Source organism: Apiospora marii (genome assembly GCF_038362585.1).
Source record: "Apiospora marii strain CBS 49790 chromosome Unknown utg000011l_segment0_segment0, whole genome shotgun sequence".
NCBI lineage: Eukaryota > Fungi > Ascomycota > Sordariomycetes > Amphisphaeriales > Apiosporaceae > Apiospora > Apiospora marii.
In genome coordinates, this window is record NW_027117382.1 from 2,611,548 (window position 1) to 2,630,046 (window position 18,499).

The following is an 18,499-nucleotide window of genomic DNA, read 5'->3' on the forward strand; positions in this document are numbered from 1 at the left end:
GAGACGATGCCGCTGAAGCCCAGCTAGAGGCTTTAACGGACCTTTCGGAGGGCGACGTGATGGTCACCGTTGACGAGGGAGAGCAGGGGGCGGCCCATGATAAGTCCGGGTTTATCGTGAGTGCGAAGATGGCCCACGTTCACGGGCATAATGCTGGCGGCGGCGAGTCTCCCCTTTTCAGCACAGATGATGAGGTTGACGATTTTCTCGGCGAAACTTTCTACGACGATGACATGGAAGACGGCAGTGATGATGAGGACGAGGTAGCCGCAGACATCGACGAGTGCCTCGATGCCTATCTCGCCACGGCCGAGTGCAAGAGCGACGAGGACCGGCGTAGTCTGCTCGAAGCCAAGAAGCTGATGCGCGGTTGGCTCGAGATCAACGAGCGCTCGCGTTCGGCCGAGATCAAGCATCTGCGTCGCAACGGTTCCAAGATGTCGGCCGCGGAGAGGGAGGTCGCGAAGGAGTCTATAAAGGGCTACGACAGCTTCGTCTACGGCGGAGCTGGGGGTGGTTTATTGCGCAGAAAGTCCCTCGACTTCATCTTGGGCGGCGCGGGACCAACCACATCGAAAGGAGGAGCCCAAGGTTACTCCCAGGCTTTTCCCCCATGGCGCCGCGTGCCTCAGGGCAGCGGCCGGCCCGCGAAAGACCTTGCGGACCTCATTCGAGGCTTCCGCTTTTACGACGTCAACAACCGCGAACACGCCTTTGGTACTAGTTTCCCCGGCACCGCATCACACCCTTTCCTCTCATGTCGCACTGCACGAAACCGCGCCTGCATCCAGAGCATGCACCAACCCAATAAGCCCGACCAGACACTCGTGGACCCCAACCTGTGGGCCAAGTTCTACGGCACCGACTCGTGGGCCACGTCCAACGACGCCAGCGGCAACCAGTGGCGAAACGACTGCGACTACGCCCAAGTCAACATAAGGAAGTGGGCCGAGCGCTTCTGTGAGGATCGCGACAAGCGGTCGTGCTCGTTTGACGGCTCTTGCAAGGAGAACCTGGACGCGGACGACGACGGCGGCTTCTTCAGCAGAGAGGAAGAGATGCCCGATGCCCCGCCGCTCAACGAGGGCGAGACATTCGGAACCAAGGGGTTTAAGAAGCCCGCTTGGGAGTTCAGCCGCATGCCCGCTCCTATCAAGGGCACCGCCGCCAAGTCCAGCATTCGCAACCCCTTCGCCCCCGCCTCCCCTACCGTCCTGAACGAGGTGAAGAAGAAGGGCGTCACCTGGCAACAGGATCTGACCGGCGGCGGCAGCAGCAACGGCGGCCTATTCACTCCTAAGGAAATACCGCAGCAACAATCGCCACTGTATCAACCACCGCGGCCAACGTCGCACCCGCAGTCGCAACCGCAGACGCACACGCAGACGCACCAGCCACTGCAGACAAAGCCACAGGCATCGCCCAAACCCAGTCTCAAGAGCCCGTCCGCGGACAAGGGTTGGCTAGAGCCATCGCAGAAAATTCCAATGGACACCTCATTCCTCGACGACGACCTGAACAAGCCCGATCCGCCGCCGGTGCCCGCTGACGGCAACTCCATCGGCGGCTTCGTCAACCTCGACCAGGACCGGGCATGGTCCAGGCCGCAGAAGCCGTTAACCGATGCGGAAATGGAGAAGATATGGGGTCCCGGCAGCGGCCCGATGATGGCTGGCCTGAAGGGCGGCGGTCCCCCCGATGGGGCGCGGTACCGCGACCACCCGGAGATGATGGAAGAGTTGGTCCGGCGCGGTCAGGAGTTCGAGATGGAGCGCTATAATTCCGCGATCGAAGGCCGCCCGCGACGCTTTGATATGAGCAGTCCGCTGAATATGACTCCCAGAGAGTTTGAGCAGCATGTAGCAGAGCTAGAGAAGACCATCGCGCTGGAAGATGCTCAGGCGGAGGCCGCGGGCCCCTATTCCTCCTCCTCCACAGCAGCCGCCGCCGCCGCCGCCACCGCCACCAACGGCAAGGCAACTACCAGTACAAGTGCTGCTGCTTCGTCTCCTATTACAAGACAGCCGCCTACTGGCTATTCCCGCCCTTCGGTTTCTTCACAGGGAGGCAATAACAACAAGCGGCCACATACTGCTACTACTGATGCCCCTGCCCCTGCATCTCCGGCGATGAGACAACCGCCTACTGGCTATTCCCGCCCTTCGATTTCTTCGCAAGCAAGCAACGACAAGCAGCGGACGTACAAACCCACAGCTGCTGCTGCTCCTGTTCCTTCTGCTCCCCCACAACCCGGCTCTGCAACCAAACGCCGCCTGTTTGGGTTAGGCGATCTGGACCCCGAAATGAACATAGCCTTTTACGAGCAGCACCGCCCCGGCGGATCAGCCAGGGACGAGGCCGAAAGGATGACATACAACGCTTTCCTGGGCTTTGGCAACAAAAAAGCCACCTCCCAAAGCCCCAGCCTGGGCGGCGCGCAGTTCGAGTCGGCCCGTCAGCGCAGCTTCGAGCAGCAGCAGCAGGACATGACGCAGCCACCGTACCAGAGGAGCAGCAACGACGTCATGGCCGCCACCTTCGCCGCCACGCAGCGGCACTTCACCAAGGGAACCACCTTCCAGGGCGCCGCCATGCCGACCCGCGAGCAGCAGCAAGGCCAGCACCGGGACGCCGGGCGGGCCGTGGCCCAGCGCTTCTATCCTTCCTCCCCGGCTCCGGAGGGGGCGGCCGGCGAAAGGCCTGCGAAGAGGAAGAGCAACGATGGGTTCGCCAACCCGGTGCCCTACAGAAAGAACAACAACAGCAACTTCAGTCTCCGAGGCGGTGGTAGCGCGGGCAGCAGCGCAAGCGACACCAGCAGTGGCGACGAGGGCAGCGTCTCGCCGCTTTACAGGGACGAGGCGGCTGTCGCTGGGATGTCCTTGAAGTCGGAGGTGGCTATTGAGAAGGCGCGCCATGCTATCCGGCATGCCGGCCCGAAGGTGACGCAGCAGGACGATGAGGTCATGCAGGATGCCGATCAACCATCATCAGGTCAGTACGTGGATACATCATCTTGATGATTATCGTTGTAAAAACACTCCAAACCACCCCCCGGAAGACTTTTACCAGCAACAGTGGCGTATACTGGGCTCGTTGCTAACCACCACGCAGCATAAACATAACCACTGCCACCACGAAGCCGACATCGAAGATAACACTGACGAATTTTCGCCCCGATGGCCTGCCGGTCCTGCCCACGACCCCGACGGGCTGCAGGGTGGCGAAGAAGGCCATCGCGGACGCAAAGAGGAAACCGTCTTTCCTGAGCCGGGGTCGGCCGGCCATGTCGCATTGGTTGAGAAAGGGGGAAAGAGAGCTGCTACTACTTAGCAGAGTTGCCACCCCTATCATCAAGGGGTGCGCGCAATGATTTATTTGGGAATTGGGGGAGCGGATGTGTCCACTTGGGGTTTTTCTTAATACATTTACCATGTAATTGTTGACTGATAATATTGATTTTGTTATTTCCTAAAACGCGACTTGATATTCCTCGGTAGCAACTCATAGAAGTCTTCTGTGTCCGCCGTGGGTACTAAAGCCGGAGAAAACTGGCCTGATCGAAGTGACGATACTGATTAAATGTATGTTGTAGTAACTGTAGAATAGTAGTATATTTCATTTGCTCATTTGCCCATTTGTACATCGTCGCCCCCACCTCATTCCCTCTCCTGTGACCGATCGACAGCCGGCGTTGCCCCGATAAGCCAACCCACCCCCGACGCCAGGGTTCCCACCGCGGCCTCGCGAAGCTGATCCCGCTTCCGAACCCTCGCGGCCTCCTCGCCATCGTCGTGGTGCTGCGGCTGGTCGATGCCCCTGGCGGTCGTGGTCTGGCCGCTGCTCTGCTGCAAGCTGGCGAGCCCGGAGAAGTTGCGCTGCGCCCGCGCCATGCTGGCCCGCGACAGGTCGAACAGCGACATGGGCGCCTCCTCCTGCTGCCGCGACGGCTTCGGGTTCGAGTACTTGACCACGCCCGCGGGCACGGTGCTATTAAACCCGCCCGGCATGGCCTGGACGTTGTCGCCCTGGTTGTCCCACGCCGTCTCCTGCTGCTCCTCGGCCTTGATCGCCGCGTCCAGCTCCTCCTCGCAGCGGCGGAAGACGTTCAATATCTCCTGCAGAGTCGCGGGGGGAGCGATGCGCAAGGCGGTCGACAAACACTCCATGCGCTGCTCCAAATGGCGAATCTCGAGGTTTCCATTCGATGTTCCGATATGTGTAGGTCGTACCGTTCGGGTAGTACGGCGGTATTTGCCCGCCTGTAGCGCTGCTTTCCAGGAGAATTCATCAAAAACAGTGGATGAAGAAGTTCCATTCGCCGCTTTCACCTGCGCGGGGCCACCTGTTGAAGCCAAGCGATTGACGACGTAAGAATACGCGGTTTCAAAGTCATCCTCGGTCAGTGCCGCATCTACACACATTGCCGTGATACGTTTCTCGACCATGAATTGCTGATCGGGTCCAGACTCGGAAGACGGAGAGAATTTTGTGGCCTTCTCCTGGTTCGGCAGTCCAGCCTTGGCCATGTTCTCGCCAATCTCTAATAACGCATGAAGGCGTGTATAGCTTTTTGGGTTTTGTTCGAGAAGCTTGCCAATAATAGAGATCGGATCCGAGTGCACACGTAGCACTACCGGAGTAAAAGGTTCGCCTTGCTTCAGGACAAGGCGATACTCGCCGAGCCCGTGTGTCGCCTTCAACAAAGCCTCAATCTTTCTGGCATCTGGGCCGTCTTCAGGGATGGTTTGGGGGAACGCATGAATGCTAGAAGATGTCAGTGCTGAGTTTGGTTCATGTTTACGGTTAGAAACTTACATGTCGTCGGCTTTCAGAAGACCACCACGGGTCCTATTCGGGTTTGAGGCATTGTCGTAAGCTGTCATGGCCGAGCCAATAATGGTTTCTGCCAGTAATTCATCTGGCAGTGGCCTTTCAGGAGAGTCTTCGTATATGGATCGGGCGAGAGCGTAACCTAGTACCAGTTAGCAACCAATTCCCATACTGCCTGCCCGTGGGGTACTCACGACCGCTCGTAAGGATTGCCTTGAGACACTCCGTCTCGAGGAACTCTCGGTTTAGTTGCCCAAACACACCCTGGATGCGGAGATCGGAGGCAGCATCCGAGACTTCTTCAGCGCCCCAGTCCCGTAGCCACAACAACTCATTGCGAGCTCGCATCCAATACTTATCCTCGGTTTTCGGGGCATGGTTGCGAAGGTTGCGCAGGAACTTGCTGGCTTCTGCCTTTTGTTCGCGTTCGTCTTGCAGAAATGCGAGCTCTCCGGCTCTTCGAACGTTGCAAAGCGTGCCGGACTTGGTCAGGATGAACGCACTCAGTGTCAGTGCATGCAGTAGCTGCGCGGACAGCTTTTTGGGAGACGTCAGGACATTGGATTCTTCGAGCAGGTCGTTACGCATGTATGTTGCATTTCGCGCGGAGACGATAAGCTCGCTGGTAAGGTCTGGCAGGGGCGACAGCAGGGACGAGGCTACTTGTAGAGTGGGACATGGGTCTTCGCCCATCATGTTCATGACCTTGGTGATGACCGAGTTCACCCCTGACAGAGCCTCGACTGAGGCCTCTGTGATCAAGTACGCCGAGGCCAGCGCAGCTCTCGCGTATCTCTGCTCGAGATAACCCTGCTCATCATCCCCGAGCCACATTGTGCCATAACCCCCTATGTCGATATCTTCAGGACCATCCCAATCTTCGATGGCTTTCACTGCGACTCTCCATGACCTCGATGCTTGCAGAGTGAGCCATTCAAGCATCTCTTCCCAGCCCGGGCATGACGATTTCGGCGCGGAAGACTCCCCATCTTCGGGGGTCTGCGTCTTCCATCTCTTCTCGTGGTATATCCATGGTCCTAGCAAGCCGCGCAAGTCCCGCCCGACGTGGGATAGGTCCTCTTCACGAGCACCGGTATGGTCGAGCAGTACGCTAACAGCGGCACGGTCGTCAAGTTTCTCAAATGCTGACAAGGTATGTGGTATCGGCGCATCTGGGTAGTATTCGTAGTTGCGGCGAAGGAGAGGCAAGAGTGCCGAGATCATCCATGCACGAATGCAGGGCGCATGGTCCAGGAAGGGCACAATCAAGTCAGGGAGCTGTGTAAGTAATCCGGCTTCTTCGTCTACTCGGTGGGCGCGGTGGATTAGGAAAAGACTGATGGGGTCGTCGGCGGCGTCTTCGGGCGCATTGGGCGACTTGAGCGGAAGCAGTCGCAGTTTCCGGACCTTCTTGGCGGCTTCGGCATCCGTGAAGTGTTCTACAGAAGACCAGTCGACCTCTGGACATTGGTCTTCCTCGATGTCTTCGGCCACTTCCGACCTTAGGCACTCGATAAGCGACACATAATTGTTGGAATCGACCGTCTCGGGAAGGCAGGTTAAGAGGATGCGCAGAACCAACTCCTTCTGGAGTACCTTGTCGTGACGCAGGGCCAGCGATGTTAGGCTGTCGATGTCGGATTTAGTAGCGAGATGGGCCGCAAGCAGGATGATCTTGGCGGGGGAAATCATTGTCGTCATGTTGTATTGGTTCTATACATCTTCCAACTGTGCAGCATCAGAGTAATAGTCGTATACCACGGAACCACATTAGATGCACTTCTGGGTATCAATGCGGGCGCAATAGCGAAAGCACCACGTTCGTCACTTGTTGCCAAGCAAGTACCTTGGAGCTTGTATCGATTAATTGACGGATGCGCCTTGCAGGGATGCGACAAGTCCAGGATTATGCGGTAATTGTGGCTAGTGCCAGATGAATGTCTCGCATCGATCCACCAGCCACGATTCCGCACTCGGGCTTTCGGCTTGCTGGGGTGGCTTGGAGCTCCTGAGACCTCAACGTCAACCCAGAAGCTTGTGAGGCTCAATTGAATCTCCAAGAAACGCTCCACGAAAGTCCTCACGCCCTCCCTCACTGCACAATGGCGTCCGGATACGGTCTTACCGGCGGTGAGTCTACACGCGCTGCCCAATTGATCTAGTCGCTGACCCAATTGATTTCGCACAGGCCCCAGCCGTTGCTTCCCCTTCTGGCAAGAGGTTCTGGCTTGCTACGTCGTCAACACCAACGCCGACGATAACTCGGGCAAGACAAAGTGCGCCCCCGTGCTGGAGGACTACTACGAGTGCTTGCACCACAAGAAAGAGGTCAGCTAGGCGCGGTCCAATTGATTGCCAGCCATCGAGAACCCAGGCTAACGCAGGTAAACTACAGGCTGCCCGAGTGCGACAGCTTCAAGTCGCGTACCGCAAGGCAGAGGCCAAGGCATCAGGAGGAGAGAGCGCCCCGACATCAGGCCAAATAAGGAACCTGGGGCTCTTGAACAAGGAGGAGGACACCAAGAAGGTCTTGGAGAAGTCATAAGGGGCGCGACACACGAGCGAGCGAGCTGCATCTGTACATACCGGGGGTCCCGCAGTGTAAGGAATAGAGGCGTTGATCACACCGATGCTCACCAATTGAACTCTACCTTGTATACGGATAGCTAAAATGGTGGTGGTGTGCGTGTCGGCGTAATTTGCGTGTGCATACCTTCCATCAATATCAGGCTCGAGCCAAGGCTGGCACAATGTACCAGGACATCCATTGGCTTAGGGACAGCAAGCTGCACGAGATGCCACTTACCTGCTTCTTCAGTTTGCTTACTGAACTTTACCTAAGAAATGGGAGAGCTCGGATGGCCCTTCTAGATTCTCTCTGACTCGTTTCATTCGGACATTAGCTGCTGCATAAAAACTAAAAATAAGAAGCAACGACAGGAACGAGACCCAGTTGAATGACTTTTTGGAGAAGGCGCAGCCTGGACGAAACATCAGCTAGGGCGGCGATTAATAACCCAGCCCAGAGCTCCGACTGTGTCAGTGAACTTTGATTTCAAGTCTCAACTCGACGACCTCTTGTCTGGACGTGAACTCATGGACACACTTGGACCATTGCTCTGACATCCGCCACGATGCCGATTTTTCGAGGCATTGACGTCTCGATCGTCGCCAGTGCTGAGGCAAAGAAGCTGCCAGAGTACCCCCATCCCGACTCGGCTTCGGTGATACTTACAGACGGAGACCCAACATGCCAGAAAAAGGTCAAGCCCCGAATCTCGGTCTACATCCCCTCAATGCCTGGTAAGTGAGAGCGATCGTCCCCCCTCCAGCCCACCAACCCACAAGCCTACATGAGATTGACAATTGAACAGGGGAGCAGTTCTGGCTCAAGTACTCAATTCTTCGCATTCCCTCTCAGGCTTCACATCTCTACTTCAAGATGCTCATGAATGGTCGGCCAATCACATCTTGGGGCATCTCGATGAAGCCTGACAAGAACGGCAATCCGGAGCGACCCATCAGAGGCACCGTCGTGAGGGCACTGTATGAGCCCGGAACCCAATCTCGAGACAAAGATCTCGGCACCGGAGCACGTGAAATTGGGATTGAAACCAGATACTTCCACTTCATGGCAGGCCTTGACAAGAAGTCGGCTGCCGAAGATGGCGGCCTGATCGAGGTGCAAATATTCCGCTCAAAGGGGAGAAAGCGACGCGCCCCGAAACTACCCGAATTCCGCGACCAGGATCGATATGGCATTATGTAGGTACACATGCAGGCACTCAATTTCTAACTGTGATATAAAAAAGATTGATTGCTGACATAGCTGCAGGTCTCCAAGTGGCGGCCTTGTTGAGAACCCGCAGGACGCCACGTTCTACGACTGGCTATTGGTCGACCCAAAGGACTCCCCCTATGCAACCTTTTGCTTCCATTATCGGTCGATGAAGAATCTCGTTCAACTGAGTCTCATCCCACAGTCGGAAAGCCAACGATCATTGCCGCGGATCGGTTCGGGCGTGTCCGTCACCGAGTCAACCCAGGAGAAATCACCATCCAACTCTCCCACCATGGAAGACGACGATCCTTGTAAGTCGGGCTTCGCCTTTGGAGTCGAGCCATCCGACATATTCGTCTTCGACGGCCCTGCTCATGTTCCCATCGAGAACCACCAAGGAAACGCCACGTCCGCCCAGTACTGCTTGAAAGATCCGCCCCAGGGACTACCTGTTGCGGATTTCAGCGTTTCTGCACAACAGGCAACCATTGATACGCAGGACAGCTTGCCTACGCAATTATCCCGCCGTCCACTACCTGAGCCCCCCAAGGTTGCCTCAAGGCACTCATCTTACTCTTCTCTCAAGTCCAACTGCCCTTCCCTCACCCCTTCACTTGCCCAATACGTGGATGATGGGGAGTTTGGTGACGATAACATTGCGATTGGCATGGCACGCACAGTAGTCTCGTCTGCACCATCCATGGTGACGCTTGCTATGAAAGGCACGAAGGGGGGTGAGAGTGGCTCCCTTTCGGATTACGACCATTCCCCACCATCCTCAATAGCTTCAGATTCGCCCGGGCATCCAGAGCCGGGAGCATACATGACGACCACAGGGAGTGTTCTTGAACGCCACATAGCTCAGTTGTCGTCACCCTTCACTACTGGAGTGAAAAAGCAACCTGGTCACCGTCGAATCCCCATTTCGATCTCGGAAGAAGCCATCCCCAGACGTCCCACTCCCCTTGACCGTGAAGCGTTGGGGCTAGCCGACTCCTTGTGGGTAAGGCGCACGCCGTCGCCCGTCCCGAAGAGATCGATCGGTCGATTTTGGAGCCCACGTTTGCACAAGACGTCAACCAAGCAAGAGTTGGACGGGCATGGTGAGCGAAAAAGACACAGCGATTCAGACCGTCGGTTTTCACGCGAGCTCAAGGCATGGACCTTTGACGAAAACCCAATAATGCTGCAGGCAGGCGGTTCCCTTGGTGGAAACAATAGTCGAAGAGCTGGTATCGTCTTACCAAGTCCGACATTCCATGGTGGGTTTGCCGGAAGCATTGAGAACGAGGTCTCGCCTATGACTGAGTTCTTCGATAAACGCAACACCTGGGAGTCGTGCAAAGAGCCACCAACGGGTAACTGGATCTGAGTCCCGGAACACAAGTAGCGAGCCTATATGGCATATCACGGGGGCGCATATATGATATCAACGATTCATGATGTATGAGTATGTTGCTTTATTGAGATCAGACGTTACAGCTAGAGGCGTTTAAGAATGGCTAGGGACAAGGCAGGCTTGATGCCGGGACGGTCAACATAATCAAGGTAGAGTAATTCAGGGAGAATGAGAAATTTTATTACACGGCACTGGTCCTCCATCTGACAAACGATTTGAATGTTATTGTTGTGAAATTTTGGACTCGCCTGGTAAGGGTCGTGATATTTCCATCCCCGTTTAAGCTTCTAGGATCTCAACCTCGCTGATAGTGGTGCCCCGCTCGAAACTCCATAACATCAGTACCGGCTCTTGGCAATCTCACCATTCCAACAATTTTACACATTTGCTATGTGCGCCGAGTTACTGTGATACAGTGTCGTAACTACTATTTCGAGGTATCCAGGGGACTAGATGCGTTTGCTATTAAAAGCAACCTCAACATCCTTCGTCCCCGGCTTGGCTAGGAAGGCTTCAAGAATGGCTTCAACTGCCGCCGTCAATAAACCCGGGCATATTGAACGAACGGCTGCAGAGCCAAGGGATAAAGTAAGCAGTCTGAGGGATATTATCCACGAATTGCTTTTGGCTGACACCTGCGACAGTCGCTGTTTACGGTGGTGCTGCGCAAGATCGATGAAGTCAATGACCAGATCCGGCTCTTTCGATTGGAGATACCGGTTGATGGCCCACCGCTGCGGGTAATTATATACACCCATAATAATTCCTTATTCTGAGCTTCCTTCTTCTTGTTTCACTCTCCTTATAGCAAACATACAAACTTCAGTATGCAGACTTTTCTTTTGGGGTCATCTCTCACACGTGTCGTGCGTTGCTTTAGTTCCTCCCTGGCCAATGGCTCGATGTCTACTGCCCCGGCGTTTCCAAGGCGGGTGGCTTTACCATAACGTCGCCTCCATCTAAGGCCCGGCCTTCTTCTGCGGCCATAAATGCAGCAAATGAGGCAAGGGGGGATGGTGGAGAGGCACCAACGGCGACGCCGGGCTACTTGGAGTTGGCCGTCCAGAAATCGCCTTCGAACCCACCCGCGGCCTGGCTCTGGCAAGAAGGAAAGGACAAGGGGGACCCGTCGGCGATATCCGCCACCACCACCACCACCACCGAGGCCAAAGAACCCATCCTCGGCCGCGAGCTCCAAGTCCGCGTCGGGGGTTCCTTCGTCTGGCCCCCGCCGGGCATCAACGTCCGTTCCCTGCGGCGTGTTGTCTTTGTCGCCGGCGAAGTGGGAATTAACCCCCTTATTTCCATGGCGAGCTCGCTCGTGCCTCCGCTCCCGTTCGAGGTCAAGTTCCTTTACTCGGTGAAAGACCCCCTGACCCCGACCCTGGGTTCCGACTCGGGGCCATCAGGAGAGAGCAAGAAGCGGGACGTGAGCAAGATATTGTTCCTCAACAGGCTGGTCAAGATCTTTGGAGAGGGGGAGGATAATGTCAAGGGCGAGCTCAAGTTGTTCTTGACAGGTGGCGCTGGTCAGGAGGAAGAGAAGGGCGCCATCAAGGTCGGAGAGTCGTCCAATGTTTCACTCCTGGGCAGACGTATGGAGATCGGTGATATCGAGGAGGCGGTCGGAAGCCCAGAGGAGAGGAGGTTTGCGGTGGTGTATGTCTGCGGCGTGCCAGATATGACGGATTCGTTTGTGGATAAACTCAGGAGTAAGGACGGCTTGGGCATGGAGCCTCATCGGGTGCTATGCGAGAAGTGGTGGTAAAGACAGTGGTTGCAATTTCTTGTTCTTGCTGTCTGGGTCCAACCTATGGCATCTGTACTATTCCTGGCAGTTAAATTTTGCAAATTCCAGCCCCTTGCCGCGTCGCCTGTAGCTGGCGAGCCAAAGAATTGCTACTGAAGGCCTGGAACTGACCTCATATGGAGCATTCATCTACTACAATGTTGAAGATATGCCATGTTTCCATCACATTGCCATGCAAGAGTACCTTGACTGTCCCATGACCTAGCGGGTGACAGAATGCATCACCACCAACAATGTCAGGCCTTACTGCCTGGCAAAGGCAAGGCGGTGTGTAAGTGAATCTTCATCCAAAGGGAACAATCGAAAAGGTGCAGCAGTAACTGAGTACCCCGCCATCCGATCCAAGTCCCCTATAAGGAATAATCGAAGCTCAAGTCACTTTGTATCAGCTAGCGTGGATGGTCAGTCTCGAGCTCAGCGTCACGTTTCCAGCACGTCCAGGCCAGACTTTGTCACCTTTTCACATGGTTGTGGGCGTTCCTCTTTTGCATGCCCTTGAACTCCTGTCAACTTGTGATCAGTGACATGATAAACATTTCCCTCACCACTGCTGGCATCGAGACGTTTCTTGAACCTGATCACCGACCCCCTTCCTCACCTCACCTCATCCATCGCCGACGTAGAAGTCATCGCACACAGCCACTCTTTCACTTGAACACATTCTCACCTCTTTTTCGTTGTACTCATTGGTCAATCTCCTTCCCGACAGCTGTCATTGAGTTGTAAGGTAATAACAAAGTAAGGAACACGCCACTCCCAAGTTGCGATCCAAGAAATCGGATCCATCACTCGCCGATCGAACTTGGAGGAGTTCAAACATTGCACAATGGCTAGCACCAACCGCCCCAAGGTCGAAATGTATAGCTTTGCTGGTTACCTCTCGCGGATGTCCCGCCTGGACAACTTCCCTGAGATAACGTCACCAACCCGAGTGCGCAGCCGTCCTGTCGAGTTGCTGAGCTTTGACGAGTTGCTCTCACGGGACACCGCTGCCGCTGTCACCAATGATCTCCCAGTTCCGCAAGGTAACAACAAGACTGCCAGGCTCCCGGTATCTTGTCGTTGGTGTCTCCCCCCGCCACAGATAGGCAACATGGCTCATTGGCGTAGTGACGCACACGATGGCTTCCCAGCCAACCCCGACTTGCTCTGGCATAAAGACTGCCCGGAATCCAAGGTGCGTGGCACTGCCATGCCTGTTGGTGACATGAGCAACACCAACCTCAACATCGCCGACATCAAGTCACACGCCAGACCTGCCGCCACCGAGAAAGACATTGTGGCTTTCCTTGACGGCCTGGAGGACGTCGAACCCAACAGCGATAAGGACATGGGAGGAAATCTGGTTTATGGCAAGCGATATCTCGCTGCCCGTTCTGCTTCTACCAGCATCAAGACCGAAGACGACTTCAGCGTAAACGATACGGACAGCGATGTGGACATGGACAAGGAGGAGACCATTGATGATGTTATCATGGTGTCATCCGGTAAGAGTGCTCAAGCTCCGGGTCAGAACGGCCCTGTTCACGCCAAAGACGCAACGGCTGGCACTTCGTCAGGCGACACCACCGTGGTCTTGTCGAGCAGTCCGGAGCCCCAGCCAGAAGATCAGCAAGGCCGCCGGGGCAACAACGGACGCCGTGGCCGGGCCGCCGCCCCTCCGCCTTCATCAGAGAATGAGTACCTTCCCAGCCATTCTTCTGGCGAGGAGACCGAGGAGGTTCGAGAAGATGACCATCAGTCGGAAGATGAGTCTCCCGCCCCGACCAACGCAAAGAAGCAACCTCCCAAGCAGAAAGAGGTGAAGAAGTACTATTACTTCGCCACGGGCCTGTACATGAGCAAGGAGAAGATGGAGAAGGCCTTCCCCGACGCCATCTACGTATGTCGTGCCAAGCTGAAGGGTTACCGCTGGCTGAGATGTGGTCCTCGGCGGTATGATTTGAATTATCTTGCCACTGGCTACGACCCCTTCCCTGGTGACCAAGACCCCGAGGGCTATGCCACTATCGCGCCGGTTTACACAAACAGGGTGTATGATAGAACCAACACGATCGTGCAACAGAGCAACGAGCTCGACCTGGAGGGCTCCTGCGTCTACGGCTCCTTGTATGAAGTCAGCGTCAAGGTGTCGGGGGGCATCATGGCAGAAACGATGAAATGGAAGTACAGACCCACCATGGTCACCGTCTTCCCGCTGGAGAAAGACCGCGGAAGCATGGAGCCGGAGCTCGCAGGCTCGATGCCGTTGATCCTGCGCGAGATACCTGGCGACGACGGTACCCTCACCACCGTTCTTGCATGCACCTACCTCGTCGACGGTACGGGCTGGCACCTGCCCTGGCGCCAGCCGGACATCAACTGCGGCGGCCACATGGAAGTCGGCCGGCTGCGGGACCACGAGCGCCCCGCGATGCTGCCCTACATGCGGGCCTACAACCAGGACATCCCGCCCAGCAACACTCCATACCCGCTGCCCCAGTTTGCCTTGGAGCGCCGCCACGAGATCCCTCGCCCCTTGTCGAACGACTACCTGCCCCAGGTCGACCCCGATCCCTACTTGAAGGAACTGCGCGATGTGTTCTACGACATGCTCTTCGACCACGAGACCCCGCTGTGGTACGTCAACGAGGTCCTGCGACCCTGGGTCAAAGATCTGCCGGACTGGCCTCATGCTCACGGCAAGCGAAACATGATGAAGAAGGAAGAGGAGGATGACGAGAATATCTATGACTAGACGAAACGGCGTCGCCACGCGGCAAATGATGGACATGCGGAAACCACAACGGCCGCCGACGGGAATGAATGTGAGATCCGCACCAACAAACCACAGAGCTTTTGCTGTTGCTGCAAATGACAAGAAGGCGAGGAAGAAGCGGTACAGGAGATATGTTCCCCCAGGTGGTCATCACAAAGCTGGAAAGGAAGGAATGAAATACGGAGCAATTTTCTTGTTGTGAGATTCTCGGATTTGACACTCGCCGATTTGAGAAATACACCTCCGGGGCGTGAAAAGGAGAATGGTGTAATTGGTATGTGTTGGATTAGCAGATAGTCATGAGCAGCGGGGGATCCGCATAACAAGCATTGAGAGAGATCTTGGATGATCTGGAGAACATCCTCAGCACCCCATCTGTTGGTCTGAAGCTCTATTAAAGAGATGACCGAACTTGGTACCAACCTTCATGTTGGCGGGTCCTCTCTACTGTGAGGACCTTGGCGGAGGGGTTCATAGCTAATTGAGATGCTTGCATAACAATACTGTTATTTCAGTGATGTGACTGACGACCAAGTAAGTGGATGAAACCAATGCATCCCGTAAGGTGGGAGACAGAGGCGTATCTAGGCTGTCGTCATGATGCCCCTTCACCAGCTGGGATGTTCAATACACTGGCGATTCACTCAAAGGTTTGATCTGGTTCCAAGACAATATAATCTCAAGACAGTTCAAGCTCCTTTTATTCACATGTTCACGCTCTTGCTAATAATCTACGATGGCTCAGTCCAGTTGACCTGGTCCATGACCTGTCCCGCCGAGGGATGTGTGTAACCTATTCTTAATCGCAACCTCAGAGGCTGCAGAGAATAACATGTTAGCAGAATACTCTTTTCAAACGGCAGAAATGATGATGGGAGAAATAGTTAGAACTTACCCCCTTAGCGCCCACAATCCTCATGAGTTGCGTTGCCTCACCACCGGAAGGAATATCGGTGTTCGATATGTTAAGGAGCTGCAGCTTCTGGGATTTGGGGACCGCAGCCTGCAAGCCCGCGCCCGAGATCTGGGCACCCGACGAGTTGCGGAAACGGCCGGTGACTTGGATAGCGCCTTCAGCGTTGCGTTGCAGTGCCAAAGTGACATTCACGCCATTCGCATCGTAGCAAGGATGCGCAGGTGGCCCTTGCTGTTGCGGGGGAGGTGTCCCCATGCCACCGAGGACGTCCAGATCCGAACTTGCTGACGCGGTAGGCTGGGTAGGGGCAGGCGAGCCTGTTGGGCCTTGTGAGAAGAGGTCCATGATGGAAGACACATTAGATTGCGGCGCCGGAGATCCAGAGGTCGGGGGCGAAGCAGTACCGCCCAGGATATCGGCTAGAAGATCCGTGTTGCTCGGCCCAGTGGTGGGAGAGGCCAGAGGAGCGCTGGTGGTATCACCCATAAGATCCAGGAGATCCTGGTCCGTGGTGGGCTTGGCGACCAGCTTGGACCTTCGGTTCGCGGCTTTCTTTGTCTTGGTGCTAGCCTCGCCAAGAACCCGCGAGGCTTCCCGAATCTGAGGAGGCGGCATCTTCTCCAGTACACCCCGGCGAATCTCGTCATAGGCGAAAAGGTTGTTGTACTCCACCGATCTTTGTTGGACCTCAACATCCAAGCTGGTTGAGTGGAGTTGTATAAGTCTTCGTACTCTCTCGATTTGAGGGGCATCGTTCAGTCGTGTGCTGAGCTTGACCAAGGCTGTGACGATATACTCGGTGGCTACCTGGGTGGCGTAGCTGCTGTTAAGAATCGTAGAGAACAGGTCAATGATTTCGTGTTCTTTAACCTCAGAGACCAACTCTTCCTCTTCATACTGGCCACCCCGCAGCAACAGGTCTCCGAATTCGCCGATGCACCATGCTCCGGCTTGAGTCAAGCTTTCCTGTGTAATATCCTTCTTCAGGTTGACGTAAAGCTTTTGCACGGCGTAAGTCTGCAGCTCGGGAGTAGTTGCCACGAGGCGGATAAACGACGACATGATAGGCTCCTTTACGAAGTTGCCTGCAAGTGTCAGCACGCGTAGCATGGTATCAACATGCCACCTCTTGTTGGGGGCATATCGATCTGCAGCAAGACCGATCTGGGTCGTCATGGTCGGCTTAAACTCGTTGTCGGCAACCTCGAGGAATGCCAAAAGTTCCCGGATGAGAATTCGGACATTGCTTTCATTAACCAGGGTAAAACTGAGCTCGAGAGCTCTTCTCCGGATGCTGATATCGGGGTCCCTCAAACAGTCGAGGATTGTACTGCGATGTCGCTGTACAGCGTTGGGCTCAATGGCGACGACCTGTGTCAGGGTATTAAGAGCAACATAACGAATGTTGTTGTCGCGATTGGAGAGGAACTTTCCGAGGATGTTGACGCCCAGCACACGCAGACCAGAGTCGGCATCGATATCCAAGATTGTCCGTACAGCTTCGTACAGAATCGAGTTTCCGACATTCTTAGTAGAATCCGTGTTCGTAGCGACCTGTGCCAGGATATCGTTGATCTGCTCAGTTCCTTCAGGGTCGCCGCGGACGAGCACTCGAAGGAGTCTGAGGATCTTGACCTGAATAAACGGATCGGTAATACCAGTGACATCGTGTTCAGGGGCATAACCGGAAGTCGCAAGCCCCTTCAGCGTCCTCACCAGGTTTGGCACGAATTGCTTGTACTTTTCCACGATACCCTCTTCACCGCCGTCCTCCTCATCAGCTTCACAGAAGCTAGTGACAAGGGTAAGGCCACACAGCAAGACGCCGTGGTTGCGGTCGGACAGAAGGGCGGCGGCCTTCTCGACGAAGTGCTCTTGCAGGTCGGGAACCTTGTGACATATTCTCATGGCGCACAGAGCCGCTTTCCGTCTGATGTAGGGGTTCGCTGTCGACACGAGCTTTTCGATATCGGCGAAAAGGTCTCGGGACATCTCGATAGAGGCGATGTTGCCGAGAGTCGCAAGAGCAAGACCGACGACATACTGGTTGGAGTGGCCCAAATCGTTTTGCAGCGAGTTCGTCACCAAGGTCAAGACCTCTTGGTTCTCGTCGAGTAGCAGACTGGTTGCCAGGTGTCCTAAGCGCTTGTCTGCGAAGCGCTGCGAGGCGAGGAGCTTGATGCATTCGATCTGGCCGAAATGGGTTCGTTCGCCGAGGGTGAAGAGGTAGAGCAGCTTGGCTACATTGTTGCGCCTGCATAGTTCTGTTAATACGAATTGGTCCCTCCCAGCCAGCCCCAGCTCATCAATTGCGGCGAGAGGGCGCAGGCGTAGATGTGGGATGTAGAAGGTGCGTACCGAATGTTGTGATCACCGCTCTCTTCTCGGAAACTGGCACGAATGGAAGCGCTCTCTTTTTGAATAACGGCACGTTCGTCGGCGATGGTCTTGGCCGCTCGCACGTTGCGGATGAATTGCTTGACTGTGGTTGTGACGCGTGTCAGTGTTGCGACTCTCTATCGGGACGAAGAAGCTACGGCATGGCATAGCATAGCATAGCATGAGGCCAGATTCGACGTACGGGAACTCATCGTGACCAAAGCATAAGGGCCCTTCAAGGGCCGACTTCTTCAAATAGCCTCAATGGAGCAGATGAAGAGGTCAGAAGTGCCAGCACGATAGGTGCCTGGGGGAACAAGTCTGTTGTTTCAACTTAGGGGGTTTACCAAAGCGTGTACTTTGGACTCAAGCTTCGATTCGCTGGCCTTCCCCTTTGGCGGAATGTACAGCTGATTGACTACTGACTGACTGATGGATTGAATGATGGCTCCAGCTCAGCCCGAATCCAGGGTTCCATATTAAGCCTGCCAATGCTGCAGCCTGGTTGGCCCAGATGTCTTACGTAGCCCACAAGCTCAGAGCCCCGCGCCCCACCTGGGAAGCTTATCCCTTATCCCTCAGTGCAATAGCTAGGTAGAAGGACGCTGAAGTTGAGCGTTGGG

The 18,499-nt window shown here is 55.3% G+C and overlaps 8 protein-coding genes across 8 annotated transcripts; 4 read left to right on the forward strand and 4 right to left on the reverse strand.

Moving 5' to 3' along the window:
* Positions 1 to 32: 32 nt before the first annotated feature.
* Positions 33 to 2,918, reverse strand: PG985_013900 (uncharacterized protein; the record flags this gene model as incomplete). Its single annotated transcript, XM_066833666.1, has 3 exons — positions 33 to 507; positions 805 to 1,286; positions 2,376 to 2,918. 3 exons carry the CDS (start codon positions 2,916 to 2,918, stop codon positions 33 to 35), a joined length of 1,500 nt encoding a protein of 499 aa, XP_066678406.1.
* A 181-nt stretch (positions 2,919 to 3,099) lies between these two features.
* Positions 3,100 to 3,288, reverse strand: PG985_013901 (uncharacterized protein; the record flags this gene model as incomplete). Its single annotated transcript, XM_066833667.1, has 1 exon — positions 3,100 to 3,288. One exon carries the CDS (start codon positions 3,286 to 3,288, stop codon positions 3,100 to 3,102), a length of 189 nt encoding a protein of 62 aa, XP_066678407.1.
* Positions 3,289 to 3,659: 371 nt separating this feature from the next.
* PG985_013902 (uncharacterized protein) lies at positions 3,660 to 6,534 on the reverse strand (the record flags this gene model as incomplete). The annotated part of the gene is made up of 3 exons (XM_066833668.1): positions 3,660 to 4,767; positions 4,819 to 4,975; positions 5,028 to 6,534. 3 exons carry the CDS (start codon positions 6,532 to 6,534, stop codon positions 3,660 to 3,662), a joined length of 2,772 nt encoding a protein of 923 aa, XP_066678408.1.
* Positions 6,535 to 6,935: 401 nt separating this feature from the next.
* Positions 6,936 to 7,378, forward strand: PG985_013903 (uncharacterized protein; the record flags this gene model as incomplete). The annotated part of the gene is made up of 3 exons (XM_066833669.1): positions 6,936 to 6,963; positions 7,022 to 7,161; positions 7,229 to 7,378. The coding sequence occupies 3 exons, from the start codon at positions 6,936 to 6,938 to the stop codon at positions 7,376 to 7,378; spliced, it is 318 nt and encodes a 105-aa protein (XP_066678409.1).
* A 589-nt stretch (positions 7,379 to 7,967) lies between these two features.
* Positions 7,968 to 9,986, forward strand: PG985_013904 (uncharacterized protein; the record flags this gene model as incomplete). The annotated part of the gene is made up of 3 exons (XM_066833670.1): positions 7,968 to 8,136; positions 8,208 to 8,598; positions 8,669 to 9,986. 3 exons carry the CDS (start codon positions 7,968 to 7,970, stop codon positions 9,984 to 9,986), a joined length of 1,878 nt encoding a protein of 625 aa, XP_066678410.1.
* Positions 9,987 to 10,532: 546 nt separating this feature from the next.
* On the forward strand, positions 10,533 to 11,781 carry PG985_013905 (uncharacterized protein; the record flags this gene model as incomplete). Its single annotated transcript, XM_066833671.1, has 3 exons — positions 10,533 to 10,601; positions 10,658 to 10,753; positions 10,894 to 11,781. The coding sequence occupies 3 exons, from the start codon at positions 10,533 to 10,535 to the stop codon at positions 11,779 to 11,781; spliced, it is 1,053 nt and encodes a 350-aa protein (XP_066678411.1).
* Positions 11,782 to 12,649: 868 nt separating this feature from the next.
* Positions 12,650 to 14,560, forward strand: PG985_013906 (uncharacterized protein; the record flags this gene model as incomplete). The annotated part of the gene is made up of 1 exon (XM_066833672.1): positions 12,650 to 14,560. The coding sequence occupies one exon, from the start codon at positions 12,650 to 12,652 to the stop codon at positions 14,558 to 14,560; it is 1,911 nt and encodes a 636-aa protein (XP_066678412.1).
* A 752-nt stretch (positions 14,561 to 15,312) lies between these two features.
* On the reverse strand, positions 15,313 to 18,088 carry PG985_013907 (uncharacterized protein; the record flags this gene model as incomplete). The annotated part of the gene is made up of 4 exons (XM_066833673.1): positions 15,313 to 15,399; positions 15,477 to 17,751; positions 17,856 to 17,979; positions 18,079 to 18,088. 4 exons carry the CDS (start codon positions 18,086 to 18,088, stop codon positions 15,313 to 15,315), a joined length of 2,496 nt encoding a protein of 831 aa, XP_066678413.1.
* Between the last annotated feature and the right edge of the window lie 411 nt (positions 18,089 to 18,499).